The 21,935-nt window shown below is 40.8% G+C and overlaps 1 protein-coding gene across 1 annotated transcript in view; it reads left to right on the top strand.

Moving 5' to 3' along the window:
- The window catches only part of LOC111587142 (uncharacterized), a 59,992-nt gene extending 38,224 nt beyond the window's left edge, over positions 1 to 21,768 (top strand). Inside the window, exons 8-27 of the mRNA XM_055014292.1 lie at positions 1,654 to 1,719; positions 3,433 to 3,492; positions 5,450 to 5,497; positions 5,719 to 5,827; positions 7,404 to 8,039; positions 9,218 to 9,339; positions 9,719 to 9,803; positions 14,200 to 14,297; positions 14,398 to 14,480; positions 14,731 to 14,875; positions 16,191 to 16,338; positions 17,972 to 18,113; positions 18,250 to 18,382; positions 18,752 to 18,949; positions 19,631 to 19,871; positions 19,999 to 20,124; positions 20,233 to 20,396; positions 20,902 to 21,055; positions 21,287 to 21,358; positions 21,510 to 21,768. Coding sequence (XP_054870267.1) covers positions 1,654 to 1,719; positions 3,433 to 3,492; positions 5,450 to 5,497; positions 5,719 to 5,827; positions 7,404 to 8,039; positions 9,218 to 9,339; positions 9,719 to 9,803; positions 14,200 to 14,297; positions 14,398 to 14,480; positions 14,731 to 14,875; positions 16,191 to 16,338; positions 17,972 to 18,113; positions 18,250 to 18,382; positions 18,752 to 18,949; positions 19,631 to 19,871; positions 19,999 to 20,124; positions 20,233 to 20,396; positions 20,902 to 21,055; positions 21,287 to 21,358; positions 21,510 to 21,664 — 2,985 coding nt within the window. The 3' untranslated portion in view covers positions 21,665 to 21,768. The remainder of the gene's footprint in view (positions 1 to 1,653; positions 1,720 to 3,432; positions 3,493 to 5,449; positions 5,498 to 5,718; positions 5,828 to 7,403; positions 8,040 to 9,217; positions 9,340 to 9,718; positions 9,804 to 14,199; positions 14,298 to 14,397; positions 14,481 to 14,730; positions 14,876 to 16,190; positions 16,339 to 17,971; positions 18,114 to 18,249; positions 18,383 to 18,751; positions 18,950 to 19,630; positions 19,872 to 19,998; positions 20,125 to 20,232; positions 20,397 to 20,901; positions 21,056 to 21,286; positions 21,359 to 21,509) is intronic.
- Positions 21,769 to 21,935: the final 167 nt, after the last annotated feature.

The following is a 21,935-nucleotide window of genomic DNA, read 5'->3' as shown; positions in this document are numbered from 1 at the left end:
AGACACGCCCCCACTTCCCCCCCTGACTGGTTGTTATCCCCCCCTCTCTTTTTGCCCCTGTTGCATTTATTTGGCTGAACATGATTCTTTCTTTTTTCTTTTTTTCTCTGTGTTTGCTCACACTGAATACAGACAACACTAACTCTTACTCTGAATGCTATGTTCAGTGGTACGTCCAACCACCTCCCAGATCACCTCTGTTCTTTGCTCTTGAAAGTGTGTTTTTTTTTTTACATGAAGTCATTCCATTTGCAGCTTTTCGATTTATGTTGATGTTGGTTGACAAAACTCCAAACTGTGGCCAGAATCTTAAAGGAGTAGTTTGACATTATGGGAAAATGTGCTTATTTGCTCTCTTGCTGAGAGTCGGATGAGAGGATCGATACCACTGTCATGTCCGGAGCCAGAAACCAATTAGCTTAGCTTAGCACAAAGAATCAGTGAACCTGGCTCAGTTCAAAGGCAAGAAAATTAGATCTCATCAGTTAATATGTTAAAGTTTGTGTCATACCAAGGAAAACCAAAGTGAAAACAGACAATTTGTTGGATTACTGGAAATTATTATGTGCTGTACTTTTCTTTAGTCAGTAACTTTTTGCAGTCTCCTCTGATTTTCAGGCAAAAAGTCTGCCACCTTACCTCAATAAAATCATAATCAGAAACTTTTATTCAAAAGTAGGTTTTCACACATGAGGAATTTGACTTGATGTTTTTGTGCATAAGAATAAACAGTAATATGTAGATTTTAAAAAGCGTTCCAAGTCAGTAGACAAAAAGTGCTAATCAAGGGATTATAGGTCGTAATAAGTATTAGAAACACATCCACTGTGCAGAAGAATGTGAAAGGTTGCATAGTATGTAGTGTAAACAACTTGAAATGTGCAAAAGGATAAGAATAATCCTATTTAAAAGTCTGGGAATTAGAGTTTTTACACTCCAGCTTTTGGACAAATGAAACTCCAGCTGCAATCTGCAAGTGGACTGAGTCAAGTTAGCTTCCCCCCCCCTGGTTTTTAAGTTAAACTAAGCTAACTAGCTGCTGGATCCAACTTAATATTCACGATGCAGATGTGAAAACAATCTTCTCATCTTCTTCTGAACAAGACAGCAGCTAAGTGCATCTCCCAAACTGTCAAACTGATCTTTTAATTTGAGATCTATAAAGGCATCTTTTTTTCTCTCTCTTTTTTTTTAACATTAGCTTTAAAGGAAATAATGACACACTTGAAGGATCTCAAGCAAACATTCTGACCTCCGGGTCTATTTTCTCTTAAAGAGGTGGAGCATCACATTGCTGAGGTTGAAGGGAGACCTCAGGCTAAGACCTCCACATTGCCTTGAACTATTGCCTGACCTGTTCTACTTGTGCTCTTTCCTCTTCCCACCTCACTCTTTTTTCTTTCTCTTTTCATCTTCCCCATTCCTCTTTCCCATGCCTCACTTTTTTTTCTCTTACACCCTTCATATTCCTGATCTCATTTCACTTCCCACTCGACGCCATCCCCGCTCCCTTGTGCTTTCATTTATTCTCGTCATGTTCCACTACCTCTACCTCTCTGTTTTATATACCAACCTCTCCCTCTCTTCTTCTCTGCCTTCCCATCTCATTATTCTCTGCACCTCTACGCCTTGCCCACTACTTCTGTTCTGTAGTACATAGTGTTTGAGGCTGGACACGAACCCCTCCGTGGCCCCCAGTCAGAGGAGAGCGTTTATCAGGTACAAAGACAAGCACTGCCCCCCTCTTTTTTTTCTCCCTCTTCGTACCCTGTGATCGATGATAGTAGCAACAGTACTAACAGTATAGCTTCATAGCACTCCTTAAAGAAAGTGCAGGTTATGTTTGGGAAAAAAAAGATTTAGTGGGATTACAGAAGGAAATACGTCGAGTTAATGCGGCTGAAGATGAAAAGCTATTAAGGAAAGAAGCAAATAAAGCTGTGAGATGTGTTAAAACAGGTGCAGTTGGTGTTAAAGTTGTAATCCTTAAGATGTCAGTTGGTTGATTTAGCAACAAGCGAAGGTTAATACTGCTGCAAACATTTGCTGAGCAAGTGCTTTGTCAGAAAAGAGGTGCATCTTGCTTGGAAAGTCACATTGTTTTAAGAGGGAAATCAGTCGGAAATGATATTGTTCTACAATCTGATTGCTGATTAGGTTCCAGAAGAGCACAATAAAGAAGGTTACCTTGCTGAGAAGCATCTTAACTCTCATTTCATTGCTGACTGCAAAAGTTAAAACGGTTCATTGTCAAAAATGAAGACGTGGTGTTTTTGATTAATGATTAGTGCTGTATTTCATTTGGTTTCTTCACAATAAAAGCCTCCTACCATGCTTGGTAAGTTAATACAGATCTAAAAGGCTAAACAGTGAATAAAAAGGATGACATATGTGGAAAAAAACTTGCCTGGATTATACGCATCATTTCTTGTCGATACATTGTGTATTTGGAGGCAAATTTGGCGGACCCTGCCACCTACTAAATGCTAATTGCAGATTATGGCCAATGCTGAAAAAATACAAATAGTGAATAGTGTTAAAAACATGAACATCTCAAGGACTACAACTTTAAAGATGCTGAAATGAAAAAGGTAGCAGCTTCAAAATAATAACAGCCTGAGCAGAGTCAAGGTCAGTTGTTTAGTCTGGATAGTTCAGCCACAACCGGTGTACCAGGCTCCTTTCATATATCCAACAGCATGACCTTTTGGTTTTAGACCATTTGAAGGACCAGCTAGGACTCCAGGGACCTATCGTATGGTTTAATCCTTCCTCCCCCTCTCCCTCCCTCTTTCTCTCTCTATCCCCCCCTTCTCTTCTCGCTCTCCTCCTCTTTTTTGCCTCTCTGTATCTTGCCTTCCTCTGAAGATGAAAGATGCAGAGAGAGAGAGATTAATCACTTGCCATGCCATTTGATCTCAGAGTGAAACAAGATCAATAGACTTGGGGAAAACGTAACCGAAAGTTAACCAGTCGAGGGAGCGCTAGGAGAGACAGGCAGCGAGGTTGAGAGCGACAGATAGTTCGGATATCTGTGGGAGAAATAAACAGGGAAAAAAAGGCCTGAGCTGAGGCATTTTCATTTCATCAGATGAGCCAGTTGAGATGTACTGTTCCAGAATAACAATAGGCTTTCTTAATACTCACAGAACCCACCTTCTTCAAGCATTGTTTGCAATCAATATTGATTTAAGTAGAATTGATTCAGCAGCACAACTGTAGAATTTGCATAATCCCATTGCGCTAAAAGCTAAAATTACATCTAAAAATTTGCCTAAATAGAAATTGATTTTGTAAGCTTTTTTCTATTTCAATAGACGTGTTTCACTTCTTGTAAGTTCCTGTTTTAAATACCCAGCTAGTTAAAAAAAAGGAACAGAAAAGGGTGTTGATCTGTTACTTACATTTGAATCGACCTCCGATCCAATGCAGGTCCCAACCAGTCAGCAGAAGGAAGGGATCTATGATGTCCCAAAACGCCATTTCATGACTGTAGGTGTTTTTTATTATTTGTTTCTTTACTCTTCTACTTGCAAACCTCTCTTTACGATCCTCTTGAAGGAAGAGCCTTAAGCCATCTTTGACAGCGTCCATTTACATTATTCTGCTTTGCTGTATTTAATGGGTTTAGTTATGTATTACAGCTGACAGGCTCCAAAACACATTTGCCAAGCCAAGGACGAGTCAAACTGGGGTCTGAGCCTGCATCCGCTTTCTGTGATGATGATAAAAACGAAGCTACATTGGTCATGCCGAGCCTGCTCGAAGACTAACTGATTGGTCGACCGAAGTCCGACATTGTCTGCAATTTCACAGAACATTAGAGAGGCAGGCTTCGGATCCAAAATCCAATCCTGTGCAGAATCCGATGCATGTCCTGACCAGATGGTTGAGACCCAAAGTCTGTTTGTTGGTCCCACCCGACTGGTACAGTGGGCCGACTGGTTAAATAAAGAGGGTGGCTGTTCCTCAGAGGATGGGGTTGAGAGGTTTGTAGGTGGGATGGGTGTTGGGTTGAGCTGCATGAAGTGTAGTCACAGCTACATACAATCAAAGGCCACCAAACGCTCATAAAAGCTGTACCTTTATCGAATAGTGGTACATTTGTTTCTATTGTGGATTGATTGGAGCAGAAAACAGCACAAAAAAGCATTTTTTAAAATTTTACTTTTTCAAATATATTTCATCTCATCCTGGTAGGTTTATGAGTTCTTCACCTTCATGCAGTGGCCACACTGTTACATCTCTCAAATCGCTTATACAAAAAAAAAACATTTATTCAAGCCTATTTTGCCCAAACATTCACCCAGAGAGAATTTTCCACGCAACTTTTGAAAACAGCAAAGTACCTCTCCACTCTTCGCTGTTTGTGTGCTTGTTGTTCAGCATATCAAACAGATAAACTGTCCCGGCCCCTGTTGCTATCTCACCTAAGCAGCCCATGCCAGTATAAGTAGCAGCGCTTCCATATCTCTAAGTGTTACTGCTTGTCTGTTCATTCAGTTGGAGCTTTCTGAGAGCCTCAAGCTCCCCTGATGTGTGTCAGTGCCTGCAGGGAGAGACCTCTGTGTACACTGTTTACTTTTTTTTACCCAAATTCTGACTCATTCTGTGGCCCTCAATGGTGCAAAACTGTACGATCCGTTATGTCCCGGCGTATTCCAGGAGGACATAAACACTCTGTCAGCAGCAATACAGATTGCTGCGATTCCTCCCGTTTCTTTCTTTTGTTTAACTATGTTCTGTTCGTGTATGTGTGTTTATTTCTGGCATGCAAATCCTGTGTGTTCTGTGTGTTTTTGTGCCTTTTACAGTGACTCATTGTCTGCTTGTGCATGGCCCCAGAGACATTTCATGCAACTTAGCCATCCCATAGTCTCCTCCATAGCCGCGTCCCTCGTCCTTTAAGTAGTGTGGGTAGAGGACATAGGGGGGACTAGAGCGGGGGTCACGTCCGCCTATAGGGCGACGAGGCCTCATTGTCGCGGTCGGATGGTTTCAGGAGCTTCTTCCCTTCGTTCATTTGATGAAATAAAGACACTCCTATTTGTACAAATGTGCTTGCAGAGTGAAATCAGCATAATAAAGCGGCCCCGGCTCTCATGGGGGGCCCCTTTCTTGATTGGCAGACATAAGAATATCTAATCAGAGTCTGTTTTATAGGACTGAATAGCCTTTTACCCACTCAATTATGGCGAGCTACGAAAGATTCATTTTAGATCCATTTTCTGATAATGAAACGAGGGGATAGTTGTTTCTTGCCATCCACAGCTCAAACTGCCTTTGTGAATAGATTTCACTCCCCACACCTACCCATCCATGCAACCACCATGTCCCTATTTGGAGATGAATTCAAGGTTTCATGACTGTGCAAGTCTCATTGTCGTGATATATCACTGGACTTTTGTCTTCTTCTCTCTTCCCCTCATCCACTGGTTTCCACTCACAGAACATCAACCACTTTGATCTTTTTGGCGACATGTCCACTCCTCCCTCGGTGAGTACGATCACACAAACGCTCTTTTAAGCCGTAGAACTGCTACAAATCGGAGATATTATTCTCATATTCTATCTGTAATGTCAGGTCATTTCATCAGCACGTTGGTAGAGGACTAAATGACCTGAATATCTGACAGATTCAGATCAAAGATAATGCGCAGCCTGGTGACCTTTTGCTGACTTTGATAGTGGTGACATCTGTGCATGATATCCTCCCAGATGCCCCCTTCACCTGCCAACACGTTGGACCCGAGCAGGAGCAGCCGCCAGCAGCAACACACTCCTGCTGAGCTGTACGCCCCCTTCAGCCCCACCTCCGTGCCGTCAGGTAAACTACCCGCGACTGAAAGCGCTGCATCTTTTCCACAATGCAAAACATAAAAGAGTAAAAGCTGCTGGCGGGGATATGTTTCTTTGATCTTCAGTTGGTGAAAAAAAAACCTTGCCAAGATTTAGCAGGATGTGGATTTATGTGAGACCACACATTGAGGAGCAAAGCAATTATGCTGTAAACCGGTGACGAGATACTGTAGAGGGATGCTTTTTGAAGGACCATTGCGGTGGTTTTGCATATTTTAATGAAACAACTGACATTGTGGTGTTCTGAGTACTCTCAAGAACGTTCCAGCATCCTTTAAAACAGCAACCCGCTGAAGAGCAACCTTTGTAATGCAAGAACCGACTAAATTCTCATCGTCCTTTTCACAATGTGCCAGTCCGAGATAATGCTGCTTATTAAGTCAGTGGGCCCCATGCAATAACATTGTACTCTTCTTCTGCACGTGTTTTTCTGTGGTGTTCCCACTTGGATTAAAACTTGTTGTGGATCGCTTGTTCCAGCCTGATGAATGCCACCTGTTCATGCGTGTTTGTGAGATATCATCATTAGCATAATCTACATCCATGAAATTGCCACATACAGCTGCCTGTCCCACTTTGTTTAGGGGCAAATTTCATTCACAAAAAGGTAACAAAGAGTGAAAAGAAAATCACACCGCAGAGCTTCAAATCCTGCTTGAAGAAAGGAGAATATAAAAAGTGCAGTTGGTAGAGGTGGTACAGGACCTGAAATAATTAGGACATATTAGTGAGGCTGTCAACGACATGTCATCCGAGCATAATATGGTGAATTTTGCCTTAAGTTTTTGTCCTAGTTTGGTATTTTATTATAGCTACTTTCTATATTATATTCAAACTCCAATTTCATTGTGACTAAGGCATTGTGATTTAACTGTAGGTCAAATTAGTGGGTTTCTTTTCCCCTGTGGAGAAGGGCAGACTATATGTGGATGACTCATAATTCAGGTCTGGACAACTCATTTGTAACCAAAGGAAGATTTTAAGTAAAACCCATGAAAGCAAGGAACTCTACTGAAAAACTCACACTATATAGATAAGAACTAATCTGTTGGTACAGTCAGTTCTTCAATGAGGTCTATTGTTTTCTAGCAGCAGACTTAAATCCTGGTTATTGTCTCAGGAAATGACAGCAATGAAGCTTTGTCAAAACAATCCCTGCTTGCAACTCCATTACCATAAATAGCAACATAAATTTGACAAAAAATGTGAATGGGAAAGCCTTTTGCACCTCTACTGCGGTGTGTTTTTTTGAGAAACTGGACCAAAAATGGGACAAGAATGTATACTGCATCTCTCAGCTAAATTTAATACCAAAAGTTTCAAAATTATGCCCTTAAATGCCCCTTTTCTGCTAATTCAAGCCAGCTCTAATTGTTAGTCAAAGATGGCAAGTATTAATAACTAGCATCCTGTAATTTTGAAAATCGACAAAGCAGACAAAATGCATTCTGCGTTCATAATGATAATTGTATTCGCTTTCTTTTCCTGCCTTAATATCCTCTCATCATTTCCGTTCTTTCTCCTGCCCCTTGTTTCTCTTTCAGGTTATATGACCATGGGTCCGGTGCAGGCAGCTCAGTGGGCCCAGCAGCCGTTTCCTGCCCAGGCTCAGACTCTGGCCTTCCCAGTGCAGGGGCCCCTCCAGGTGGCTCAGGTCCTCCCTGGTGGTCAGCCTGTCATCTGGAGCCAGGCCAACATCTTCCCTGCCACTCAGCAGCAGTGGGCAGCCATGGCGGCGTACATGCCAGCCCAGACGGTGGGCGTCGGGGGCCACGCCATCCCAGCTGCCATGCTCCAAGGCCTGGTACCCATCACGACCATGTGCCCCCAAGCCTGCGACCTGTCAGCCCCGTCCTCGGCCATCACCAGCCCCCAGCACACAGCCGACTCCACCCTGCTCCAGAGGCAGCTTAGCCTGGGGAAAGAAGGCCTCGACTCGGACGCAGGCGAGGGTCCGTCCACGTCGGGGGCAGCAGGTGCGGGACCTGGTGCTGTGTCAGCAGCGGTGAGCAGGTGTGGAACCCCAGGCCTCATGAACGTACCGGACACACTGGTCTGCACTCAGCTGCTGCCACCTCCGACTGCTGCGACCCAGGAAGAGGAAGGGAGCTGTAGTGACCTCGATCTCTCCAGGATGACGTTGAGTCCAGGTACATCCACATCACCGTCTACTGAATCTCGTAAGTGATTTCAATTATTGTCTTCCTGCATGTTTGCACCCTAGTTAACCAACATCTGTAGAATTTTATAGTAAGACTAGAAACATTTTTTAGAAATTAAGTCGAACCATTCTACTAGCTTCTGTTAGCTAGCAGGGTGGCACTATCACTCCATTTGTACCAGTAAATGACTTTTTTTTTATCAGGCTGGTCTATCTAAACGTTATTTTATCATTGTCATTAAATGTTAAACAGACATTCGTGGTCCCCAGAGGATTAATCACTTTGGTGATCATCTTATGTAAACCTAGAGCCATCATGTGATTGGCAGTTCTGTTTTTAAAGAAATATTTTAAAGAGCTCATATGATGTCTTTGTGTTTTTCCCTTTCTTTTCCAATATTATGCAGTTGTATTGTTTTTAGGCCTTAAAGAGACAGTAGCTAAAACAGAGCATTTCAGACAGAGGGTGAGAAAAGGTGCTGTAGAAATGTAGAGTATGAGAAAAATAATGTGTTTTTGACTATTTTTGACATGTAAACATACTATAGAGGACCCAAAAATTAAAATCCCAAACCTATTAATGGGCATAGTATGGGCTCTTTAACAACTACTAACTGGACTGAATTGAAATTTGGTAAAGATAGTCAAAATTTGTGCAGCACAATTTATGACAGGTTTAAAAATGTAATGCCATTTCCATCAGATCCAGCTGAATGTTGTATTAATTGCTCATTATCAGATGTTAAACCATGATGATAAACATTAAAAACATTATTGTCATGTAAGCATGCCTGATCTGAGTATTTTGCTCAAAGCACTGTTGCACAAAACCTCACAAAAACTACCTGTGTTGTTTTTATTCTACAGCTTTGTGCCTCAGAAATAAGAAAACAGTTTGTGTGACCAAAAATTCTGTTGACCTTTTTGACAAAGAGAGTTGTGCTTTTTGTTTTTTGATAGTATACAGAATGTCAAGTATATCCGGAAAAAAAACAGAGGGGATGACAGGAATTAAAGGTCATCATCTCGATTTCACTTCTCGGTTGAGTTTTTTTTATGTTGCAACCTCGATGCCAAAATATTCATAGAGCAGATTAGCATTAAACAGGACACATTCCACATTGTTTGCATGAATAAAAATCCTTCCATATGTCCTCTTACTGGAATATTTTTATACTTGTTTTGCTCTCTTTGCAGCATCTACTCCAGCCCCTCAGCAGAGCTCATCTTCAGACTGTCCTCCCTCCCAGGCTAGTGACCTCCCTACAGATCACTCGCCTGTTGACCCTGAAGGCAACGCCAGCAAGGAGGAACAATCGGTGAGCGCCGGTGCACCCCTGGGTCACATATCAGTCAATAAGATTCATGGATGCGATTTAACAGCTGACTTGTCCCACGTTATCATCCATTACTGTCATCTGTTCTCTGCTGCGTTACATGTAATCACACAGAGAAGGCTGTCGTGTGATTATAGTTGCCATACAGGATTGAGTTTACCCTTTTTCCCGAAAAATGTCAAATCAATTAAACACGAAAGGTCACAGGTGATTCGAGTGTCTTGATTAGATCACATATAATAAGGTAAAATTATATTTCAAGGTAATTACAGTTGTTGTCATTTTTCTAAATGTTTCGGCTAAAAATGGAGCAAGTTCTCATGAGCTGAGGAGAAATTTAACAGTGTTTTCTCTTTTTTAGGGTGCTACTGCTGCAAGGTCGGAGTCTCCGGTGCCTGACGGAGCTCCTGATCCTCCGCAGGATCAAACCTGTCCACAAGAAGACAGCTAGAGATCAACAAGACAATGAGTGGGTATTTCCTGGTCACCTCGGATTCCTCAGTGTTATCAATCAACTGCCTTCACACTGTGGCATTACTGTCTTTTTTTCCCTACTCCCCTTGTCTCATTTTTTTCATAAACCCCTCTCTGTGCTCCTTTATTAGCTTTATATTTTCATTTGTCAGTATATCTTCTTTTTTTCCTTGTGAATGGGTTGGTTTGCTGCCAACTGGAAAAGGGCCTTGGTTTGGTTCAGTGTTTCTGTCGTTACACGTCTCTGCGTCATCCATACAGAAGCAAGGCACAACGCTGCCCCCTGCTGATGAAGTTTGTAACTGCATGGCTCAGTGATTTGTGTGTTTGTCTTTCAGGGGGATGGAAGCTCTCAAGGCCAAGACAGAAGCTCATGAGAAAAAGAAGACGAAGAGAGAGATGAGTGACTGTGAGCAGCAGCCTCTCTCACAGCTGGATTACACAGACTTGTTCTGTTTTTTTCAACCTTTAAAGGATATTTTGGCAGTTCAGTAATAAGCTGGCTGTCAAAGGATCTGCTTTTTTTCCTCCAGAGGCCACATACTGTACTGGACCGGACTGTACTCCTCAGCATGGCGACCAACCAGACTTTGGCTTTATCGTCCAATCAAACAACCTTTCAACCAGGAAGTGACCTTTGATCTTTGACCGAAAACCTACAACGGAAGGAGTTGGCGTCCTTCTGTGATGGATTAATGGGTTTATATCTGTGAGGAAATTTTAAAAAAAGAAAAAAAACCCATGGTTACGTTCATGATGCAGATTATTTTTTGGAAAACTTTCAAGAGGAGCAGCGTCGTACTGTATGTGGTTGACCTTCAGCTTGTCAGCTGCCACCAGCAAAGACTGTTCACAGCAGGTGGGTTTGCCAGATGTTCTCATTGTATTGCTCCACCGATCCGTCCATTTGCATGAGCAGACTTAATGTGGATTCAGCGGACTGACTCAGCTGCGAGTGGAACTGTTCTCTGCAGCTTCCTTCTAGGCCTGGAACGAATCGAAGAAAAAAAATATGAGTTCTTCTTTTTCTTATTTTATAAGCTGTGAATTCTCAGTTGATGACACTGAGTCATTACAAATATCGAAAATGACTCTGAGGCATCAATGTTGAGATCAAAATTTGCCAAACATCTATTTTGTAAATAAGAATCCTCCCGGTCCCCCATACCTGAGCCTCTGTGCCATAAGATAGCTCTCTGCCTCTTGGATGCCAACTACCTGTGTTTCTCTCAAGCAATGCCCTACCAGCACCTCCATCTTTGACGTCTGGACGTTTGTTTCGCTTTCGCAGCCATTTTTAAGTTTTTTTATTTCTGAAAATGTCTCCTGTTGAGTTGGTGAGAAATGAACTGTGAATCTGTGTTACATGGTCATTGAAAATAAAGCCTGCTGTACCTGTCTTATTCATTTTGAAGCTGAGAAATGAAAGAAGCAAGGGAGTTGGAGTACTTCTTAAAGACTTTTAGAGTGATAGGAGGCAGATTTTCCTGCATCTCTTTGCTTTTAGATTTCCAACTGAGGTCGCATTGTTTACAATTTGCCTCTCAGAATTCTATCTCTGTTTGCTTTCTTTGAATAAGTGAGCAGAATCAACTCATTCTGACATGGCACGGCCTAAATAACCACAAGCTCAGAGACAGTAGAGTGCATTTCGATGCCTTATCAGGTTTATTTTTATTGTCTAGTCACTGTTCTCCTTGTCAGGTCATTGTATACAGTAAACAGGTCATTGTTGTAACAAAGCACTTATAGGCATATTGTAGGTCTGCTCCACTGAGTTAAAATGGTCAAAAAGACAACAAAGGCAACTTTATATCATACGAACAACAAAGATATCACTATTAACTGCTAGACTTACAATAACAAATTGTAACTGTACCCCTGCTCGTGTAAGAAAAATGAGAAATAGTCCAAAATATTTTGTAAATTTTATTTATGGAATTACGAATTGTCATGAAAAAGAGAAAAAAAGGACTTTTGTACGTCTATGACTTCCCCCATACACTGTACCCATGCCACTGTTCAGTCACAAATAAAATATCATGTGATTCCCACATTTGGTGTTGTTGTTTTGTTTCTGTTTCAGTGCAACAGAAATTTTCTAGTGATCTACCATTTATAAAACACAGAAACTGCCAACAGAGGTTGCACTTTACACACGAATACTTTAGAAATCCAGTATGCTGTCAGTCATGTCTCCACTTAGAAAGATTCTTTTTTAGTGCAAATTAAAGCATAAGTTTTCTTTATCTTTAATTCATTGAGCTGAAATAAAATGACCATGTATTACACTGTTAAATTGTGACTGATGCATCATTGCCTAAGCAGCATTTTACAGTTGATCTTGTACTTGTGCTTTCTTTATATCAATTAATTTTGCAAAGTGGTTTTCATCTGAGGGGTCGGGCATCCTTTTCAGTTCAGGACCCTTATTTAATCAAGGGAAAAGGAACTAATTGCAAGGCTCTTATTCACAGTGGTACACAATGAAGATAATTATGCAGTCATATAAAGTGCGAAATGAACCTTTAAAATGTACGTTGCACACGGACAAAGTATTAAAGTCTGTCTCCTTTCATTGATTAAACCCACATGAACTTAAGTTGGTGTTTTAGAGTTACATATAACATGAAGATAATCATATCCTGCCTTTAGGCCAACTCACATACATTTCAGCACCTACCAAAGTCCACAAGAGTCCGTGCAGACCCCTCTATGGACGGCACATGTGCCAGGACAACCAGGGATGCTTAAAACAAATGCTTGTTATGAGGAGACACGTTTGTAAAGTGTCACTAAAAGAATTGTATGTACTGTTGTTGTGTAACATCTGCTGTCCTCTTTCTCTTTTTACATCGTCTAGCTCTACATTGTTGCTTCCTCAAATGTGCACATCTGTGAAGAACTCATCTCTCACGCCTTCATCCCTCCACACATGCCGTAACTCAAGCACACCAGCTCACCTATGACTCTCCTAAAACAATTTAAAACTACTATTGACTCCTGCAACATAATGGCAAGTTGTAAAACTGGAGTGCTTCAGCCATACATACTCAAACTGGAAACCAATTCTGAGTAAAAGAAATGATAGAGAATGCTCCATCCTGCAAGTTGAACGAATTGGTTCCTTGAATTTGTTACCAATGAAAACCGGTGAAAGTTTGAATCCATGTTTTTGAAACTGCATTTAGTACACTGCAGTTTCAATGTTAGATACTCATCCATGGCACTGACTGCTTATTTGATCCATGCTGTGTCTTTCAACATAAAAAAGATACCATATAGACGTGTTAACAATGTAAAAATTAGATTTTCACCAGAGGGAGCTTTAACAAAATCAGGAGGGTTCATTATACAAAATAGAACTGAACAGAAGCTTGAACTGTTCTATGGTTAAAAATCAACCAAAAAGGTCTTGCAATCTTGTGAATGGGCACAGTAACTAATATTTGTAAGCAATAAAAATGTTTTTTAATAACATGGTAGTTTATTTAGTTACACTCAGCTTTGTAATTACAAATCATAAATTGAAGAGAAGAGATTTATATATCAAAAAGGACATACACACATGCACTAAATATTAAAATATTTGGCTGCAAGACTAAAATATGCATCAATCTCATATAATGTTGACACCTCTTTTGTGGAGTTAAACAATGAGAATAAATGCAGACAAAAAAAATATATCAAAAAGGAAGTCTGAGGGGTTGTGAGATGACTAAAGGGGTCTTTGGCTTTTCTCATGTCTTTGGTCTTGTATTTGTAATGTAATAACTTTGTGAACTTCTTTTACTTCTTTGAGCCTCAGCTGTATATTAATTAAAGCCATCTGAGGAATTTGGAGGGGGAATCACTTTTTTTGAAATTCTAGACAACTCATAGATGCCTGCTGCAAAAAGGTGCAGTTGTAAGCAATGTGATGTATTTTATAAGCTAAGTAAAATCAGTAAGTGAATAATTGTATAATATAAACAAGGATCTGCCAACCCCATCTTAAATAATGCAACAGGTTTTAGCATGTTAGTCCCAGTTCTAGTGTAGATAGCAGTGACTTTCAATAGTAGAACTGCTTTTTACTGAGTAAATAAACTACTGCTGAGTGATTGTGTCATTCTGTAAAATCCAAAATGAGTGAAGGTGAACAAAGTTTAAAGTCTGTGCCGGGAAATTTCTTCACTACAAAGCTTTGATTTTCCAACACTGTCTTGTTATAAAAAGCACACTCCCTAGCTTTTTTCATTTAACATTCATCGCAGACTATACATACTCAAGTGTGTGATGACTGTAAAGAAATCCTGAGTTGCCAGTAAACTTGGCAGCATGTTCTACGGTGGTTAATTAAACTTGATGTCTGTGTCAAACCTATAGAAAAGAGACAACGAGCCAAACACCACAACACCTGCTCTGTGGCTCCGAGGTCCTGCACTGTTGTGTATTCAGCTCCACCTCTGTCTCTAATGCTGGCAGTGAGTTCCTATCGAGGCCAGTATTGATCAGTGTGTGTTTACATAGAGAGCTGAGCAGTGTCTTTTCTCCGTCGCTCGCAGTCAGTCATAACACACAACAATGTTTTCTGTGATGATCCAGACGAGTGCACACAGTTTGCACAGCTGTCTGCTCTGTGTTACTTTGACTTTGGTGCTGCTAAGGTAGGAGATTTATTCATCTGTTTAGGTGCAATTGATCAGCGGTGTTTAGTGTGTTTTTGTTCATTTGCTGGTTGAGTTTAATTTCCACTGGGGGTAACTAATGCAACTGCTTTGCCTTCAAAGACAAGGTGACAGTCAACGATTCTCATTGTTTTCATTAGATTCTAACTGAATTCTCATTTAACTGCACTAAATCTCTCAGGAGCTCAGCTAATGTTATTGTGTGCTTTGATTCCTTTACTTGTCACAGTGAAGTTGCCATAACAACAGCAAGCAGAGGAGATCCGAGTGTCCGTGAAGCTCGGTCAGTGGGTGGTCAGGTGGTTCAACCAGTGGACTGTGTTTTATCAGTGTGGAGCGCTTGGTCACGCTGCGACACCTGTCAGAAGAAGAGAGTAAGTATGATGATGCCTGACCATGCAGCAATACAGCACTCCTGATGTTTGTTAGCCCATCAGCATGCATGAGAATTTATTTTAAATGGAATCAAATGACCAACCATAGCTGATTGATAAAGCTGGAGTTTGCAATAATTGAATTACAGGTTCAGTCACAGAAGGTTATACAGCTTGATGTGGTGGGAAAAGGCTGGAAGTAGCAATGAGAGTGGCATAATAGACATATGCATGGATATTAAATCAACAAAACCAACCACAACTCATCAATAAACCTTTATCAATATGATTGGACATTAACAATGGCTTCTTTTTGCTAGTGCTTCACCATAATGTCAAACAGCATTCTGAAATTCACCCTTTAACATGTGTTAATGATGTATTGTGGACAAGGTGCCACAGGCAGCAACATTATTTTTCATGCAATGGCTAATTTTGAGATTTTGGCTGCATTGGTTTTACTTCCATTATGTCGTCGTTAAGTCCAGCGAAAAGTATAAATGAGTTCACAGTCAATGTCTAAGAGCAGTATCAGTCCTAATGTCTAGTTCTTTTATTTACAAGCCAAAACTTGTTTTAGAGATGGCAGTAAACTAAATATATAGCTAATGTGTTAACAGTGCTTTTGCACAGCCAAGTTAGCATCTATCTCAGCAAGAAAGCCAATGAATATATATCCAAAAATTTCAATCATTCTTCAATCTGATTTTAGAAAAGACAGTGAATTAAATATAGCTAATATGGAAGCAGTCTTTGTAGTAAGCTAAGTATCTATTGTTTAGCAAAAAAAGGCTCATAAATATATTATTATATATTAAATAACACCAGTCAGCCTTAACAATCAAGTGAATATTTAATCATTACAAACCAAAACAGGTTTTATAGAGACCACAGTGAACTGAACATACAGCTAACATCCCACTAAACTGGCCAGATAAATTAATCTAACCAACTGTGAATCATTGCTTATCATAAATGAGATTACATTTGGATGAAGTCAGATTAGAGTAAATAAATTCCCGTAGGACTGGGAGATTATTCTGGAGCATTCAGCATTTTGACCCCTGTGAATTGTTCTTCTGGGAGACAGAGCGCTCCACTGCTGGCAAAGGCCTCAGCTGATACACTGCAGCGCTCTATCTCATCCACTTTACAAGGAGGGGAATTAATAACCTTGACATGACAAAGTGAAAACAGCCCACTAATGTGATTTCAGCTGTTATAGTTCCCCGGAGCAGCTTCCAAGCCACCTTTAAACGCCAGTGGTTGAGTGTTTCTGTGACCCTCCATGTGTTTGTCTCCCTCGGCCATCCAGTATCGCTATGCTAAGCTGGAGCAGCCCTCGCAGTTTGGAGGGGAGCCGTGCAGCGTCCATGGCAGGGAGGAGGAGGCCTGCATCGTTCCAGCCCGCTACACCTGTGACAATGTTCCTCTCTGTGAAGGATTCCTCTGCACCCAGACAGGTAGCTCCTACACCCATGCTATGCTCTGCAATACATACAATCAACCTGCAGTAAAACTGGGATTAGGACTGAAACATTAAAGTTGCAACATGAAGGAATAGTAATTTCTGTGTTGAATGTTTGGGAATCACCTCTTCACTTGGGAAATTTCAGACTGTAGTATTTCTGCTAAGCATGTTGTTCTACAAAGAATAGTTTGGCATTTTAGGAAATGCAAAAAGGTCAATAAAAATTCCCTTGAGAAGTTAACAAACTAAAGATATGAAACTAAGACCAGCAACTGATTTACTTAGCTTAGCATAAAGACAACAATCAGCCACCAACTCTATATAAAATGAATGAATCGTTGGTGACATTAGCACCCACAGGTGTCCTTAACAGCAGTTTTGAAGATTAGCGTTCATCTTATCTTACTATTTTGAGCCTCCTCATCTCCTCTCTCCTCTGTCCTCCTGTCTGTGAAGTAAATCTTGGCGCTCGATCAAGAAATCTGTCTCAAATCCTAAAATGCATAAACAGCTGAAATATACAAACCATGTTTGGAGCAGAACTGACAAATTACTGTACACAGTAAATGTCACTATTAAAAAAAATACAATGTATGACAGCCATACATTCATTAACAGTCAATATATACTGTAAGCTGTCATGAATACTGTCAGAGATCCTAAAATACAGCAGTAGGCAGAAACAAAACAATGGACAGATGATACGGTCATATGCATCATATTAAAATGATGTCACACTGAAGTAAGGATATCTAATTTAGTTAAATGCCTACTGCCTTGATTCCTCTCTTCTTCTGTATCTTCCTTGCACTTGCATCTCTATTGGGAAGAACTAAAACACAAGAAAAAAGAGTTAAGGATATACAAACTGTGAAATGAGAAGATAGATCAGTGTGGTAGCTATATAATGTTGGCAGTGCCAGAAAATGATCAAACATTAGCTATAGAGATCAAAAGAGTTGTTGTACCAGACTGTAAACATGTCTATGTATGCTGTAAAGTTGGCCATTCTGATACAGCTCTCTATGAGATTTTACTCAGCCTCAAGTGGACATTTGAGGAACTGCAGTTTTTAGTACTTCATTGCTGGGTTCATTTCTCAGCCCTGTAGGTTGCCACTTGGAATTAACTAAGCTGGTTCCGTCCGGCGGAAATAATAGATAAATCAAATAAATCAAATAAAATGACCTTACCAACATCCCTAGAGATTAGTACAATCATTGTGTTCAGCCAAGAAATAGTCCAGCACATAAAACCTACCATAAAACCAAAATTTGTCAGGCCTAATTAGGATTGTATATATATATATATATATATATATTTAAATAGATGTGGTATAAAATAATATAGAATTGAATTTTGACTATGTGGTGTATTATTTTCTCTCAAAGCACGCTGACTTTGAACACAACCAGCTCGCTATTCCCAGCTGTTTATAGTCTTTGAGCTAAGCTAAGCTAATCAGCTGCTTTCTGACAAGTTATATTTACAGTAGAGATATGGAGAATCATATCAATCTTATTCCTCACTGCAAAGCAAAAAAGCACATTTAAAAAATGCCAGACTATTCATTTTATGTTGCTTACCTATGACTAAACACCATCTACCTCTTTCTTCTCCATCAGGTCGCTGTATTCCCAGACCGTTGCAGTGTAACGGGGAGGATGACTGCGGGGACATGTCAGATGAAGCAGGCTGTAAGACGCTTTCTAAGCCCTGCAGGCAGGAGGCTGAGGAGTACTGGGGAATTGAAAATCTTGCCAAAGGGTGAGTCATGTTCCCATTAGTCTGCGTCTTATGCCAGTCCAAGATGTTTTTGAAGGTCTTTAAAATGTAAGCATGTTGCTCTTCTTGAACCAATCTGTGCATCATTAATGCTGCTGTTGTTGCTGTTCTTTTTCAGAATAAACATCTTGAACAGTAACCTGGAAGGAGTGGTGCTTGATAACAGATACTACGCAGGCAGCTGTCTGCCTCATTATATCCAGGATGTCAGATTCAGGAAGCCTTACAACTTACAGCAGTACACGCTACAGGTGGAAATGTTACACAAATTACACTTCTGTCTGATTTGAATACGTGCTTAATGCACGCAGGTTATAAATTGTACCTAACAGCTGAAATTATGGTTGATAGATTACTTGCTACTGCTTTATAGATTTACTATGAGCCATCAACATGTAAAATGATCTGGAGCAACATCCATAGATTACCAATTTGATATGTATTTATTAATGGATTAACAAGATCTAAAACCACAGTCTTACAAAAACTCATTTATTCTTGAGTGTATAATTTTAGTGTGTAACAGTTTACAAGAAATTTGACTGGCATAGCGCCATCTGTGTGCTCAAAAGGCTAATTCCTGACATGTTAAACTTATAGATTTCTGTTGTTTTCTACAGACAAAAGGCAATTATGATTTCACCCTGCAGTCTTTTGAGTCATACTCTGACTACATGGACCACACCATTAAGGAGCGCACGTCCAAAACCACCGTTTCCACTGGCTTTGGCATTCCAGGCATAGTGGAATTTGGATTCAACTACAATAGTGGCAAATACTCTAAGTCAATCAAGAAGATTCGCCGCGTGTCTGGCAAGGTGAGATATCATTGTTTTTTCCCTCTCTACTGATATGTGTACAACTGATGCACATGCGCTGACCAGTCACAATGTTAAAACAACAGACACAGTAATGATTTCATTTTCTGCTTGGAAACCATGGGTCCTAGCATTAATGTGGATGCTACCTTGGCACGTACCACCCACCTAAACATTGCTGCATACCGAACACAGCCGTACTCCCTGCAAAATGATGCTCCCCACAAGGCCACAAAACTCCTCAGGAACAGCTTGAGGAACAAGACAAAGATCTTAAGGCCTGACCCAGCCTCCAAACTCCCCAAATCTATAATCAATGACCAGTTTTGGATTGCGCCAAAACAGGACTATTACTGAAGCCTCATCTTGCAACCCACAGGACCCAAAGTTTCTGCTGCCAACTTCCCAGTGTCAGACACCACAGGACACCCACAGAGGTCCCATGTTTAGGTCCCAATGCCCTAAACATGAGACCCTAACCCTAATCCTGTTTTGGCAGTACAATGGAAACCTTCACAATATTAGACAGATGGTTTTAATGTTGTAGCTGATTGGTATTTAGTGTATCTCTCAGAGACCAAGTCAAACTCAACAACTTTCTCTAACTAATATCAGAAATTGTCCACTGTATTTTTAAACTGTTGACAGTCAGGTAACTTCCACGTCTTCTCTGATCTCCAGACCAACAGCTTTGTGAAGGCAAAAGCAGAACTGGAGCTGGCCCAGTACATGTTGAAGTCGGGTGGTTTGATGCTTCACCCAGAGTTTCTGCAGCGTCTACGCGCCCTGCCACAGACTTATGTTTATGGGGAATACAGACAGATCTACAGAGACTATGGCACCCACTACATCACCGAGGCTGCACTCGGAGGAGACTATGAGCACACCATCATCTTGAACAAGGAGAGACTGGAGAAGTCAGGTAGGAGTGATTACCAAATAGGAGCTACTGGGTAAGACAAGAAAGTGTGAATAATCATTTCGATCAGAAACTCAGAAATATATAACAGCAACCACTCTCTGAATTGTTTTTTTTTTTTTTTTTTTAGATTATTCCTTGGAAGACTACAAATCTTGTGTGCAGGTAGGCCTTAAGGTTGGTGTGAACGTAGGTGTTTATGTGACGGGTGGGATACAAGGTGGATCCTGTGATGGCCTTCTGAATGAGATGGGAAGTGAGTGTCCCTGTTTGATCAGATATCTTTCAACTTGCAGAATGTTCTCTGTTTCTCGTCTGACAAATCAAATGAGCTAAACTTTGAAGTCATTCTGTCTCTCTTCAGCGGACACAGTAAACGGCAGCATGGTGGAGGACTTTGTTGCTGTTGTAAACGGTGGAAGTAGCGAATCCATCACTGCTTTGGTGTCGAAGAAGCTTCCCACCCCAGAGCTGATGAGGCTATGGTGCGAAGGTGTGCGCTTCAACCCTGACTTCATTCGCAAAACAGTGAGTTTCCCTGCCGAAACACGTCATCCTTCATATATGTTGTGTGCTTCTGCTACATGCTATAGTCGAAGTTGTAATGCTCCTTTATCTGTGTTTCTTTTCTCCCATAATCTCCCGTGACATTACCACAATCAATACCTCGTTTTGTTTCTCTTTCAAATTTCTCCATCTCAATTTGAAGCTCTAATAAAACTGTCCACAAGAAATCTGACCTGACTAATTGATGCACAGCCAGCATTGGCACAATTACACGGAGGCAAAGTACAATCGATCGGCTCAATGACGCGCCGGAGAGCAGATGGCAGGTGATGCCAAATAGCGAGCATCCTAAAGACAAATAGTCTGTCTTGCTTCAACACAGTCAGGTTTCAGCACTTGTGGGGCTTTTCAGTTTGGCTCTGTCCAATAAAAAAATAAAAAATAAACAGCCAATTTTAAGAGAATTCAATGTGAACAAGTAAAAATATCCTGGTTTTATTATATTTTACTTTATGTGTCTCATTAGACTCGGCCGCTGTACGAGCTGGTGACCTCCAGAGACTTTTCCCATCATACCACCTTGAAAAGAAACCTGAAGAGAGCCCTGTCAGAGCACCTGGCGGAGGCTAGTTCATGTCGCTGTGCTCCCTGTCGCAACAATGGAGTGGCTGTTATGAGAGGTGATCCAGGGGATATTAGTGTTTGTGTTGTTTCAGTGGAATTCTTCTCATTTCATGTCTATAAGTTCAGTGAAACTTTGTTTAGCTCCAGTTTTAATTAAAAGGGCTTTTTTTTCAGTAATGGCAATATACATTTCTCTAAAGATAAAAAAGTATAAATGTGATATTTGATGAGGATTACAGTGATGGTGTTTGTGCTGCTGAAGTAAATATCTTTGTCTGCTTCAACAGGAACAAGGTGTGACTGTGTGTGTGCTGTTGGTTACTCTGGACGGGGCTGTGAAATCACTAACAGGCGAAAAGGTTAACAAACCAAAACACACACACACACACACACACACACACACACACACACACACACACACACACACACACACACAAAACTGCTCACATTTATGTTGCTTTTGTGCACTAATCCCACTGACACGACATATGGTGTGACCCATTCTGACAGAAATGGCCATCGACGGCAGCTGGAGCTGCTGGGGAACGTGGTCGTCCTGCAGCGGAGGAAAAATGACGAGGAGTCGACAGTGTAACAACCCAACACCCAGCAATGGAGGCATGACATGCAGAGGACTGCAGGAAGACTCTACTGACTGCTTTTAAGAATCCCTGATGTCAAGGATGTCATAGTGTGTGGTGTGTTTATCTTTGACTGCCTAAGTGTGACTTAATGATTCATATTTGAATAAAAACGCACCTAAATTGGATTTCTTCAGTGACTATATTGTAGAGAATTTGAAGCCGTGTGTTACTTCTTGATATGGCTGCTCTTCTGTGTTGCATTTAGCTAGATCTGCCTTAGGCACTGACCTGGATTCAACGTCTGTTACACTGATTTAACCTTCACATTAGAGGCAATTTGCAAAATGTCACA

This window comes from Amphiprion ocellaris, chromosome 10 (assembly GCF_022539595.1).
Source record: "Amphiprion ocellaris isolate individual 3 ecotype Okinawa chromosome 10, ASM2253959v1, whole genome shotgun sequence".
Classification (NCBI taxonomy): Eukaryota; Metazoa; Chordata; class Actinopteri; family Pomacentridae; genus Amphiprion; species Amphiprion ocellaris.
This window is presented reverse-complemented; position numbering and strand designations above follow the sequence as displayed.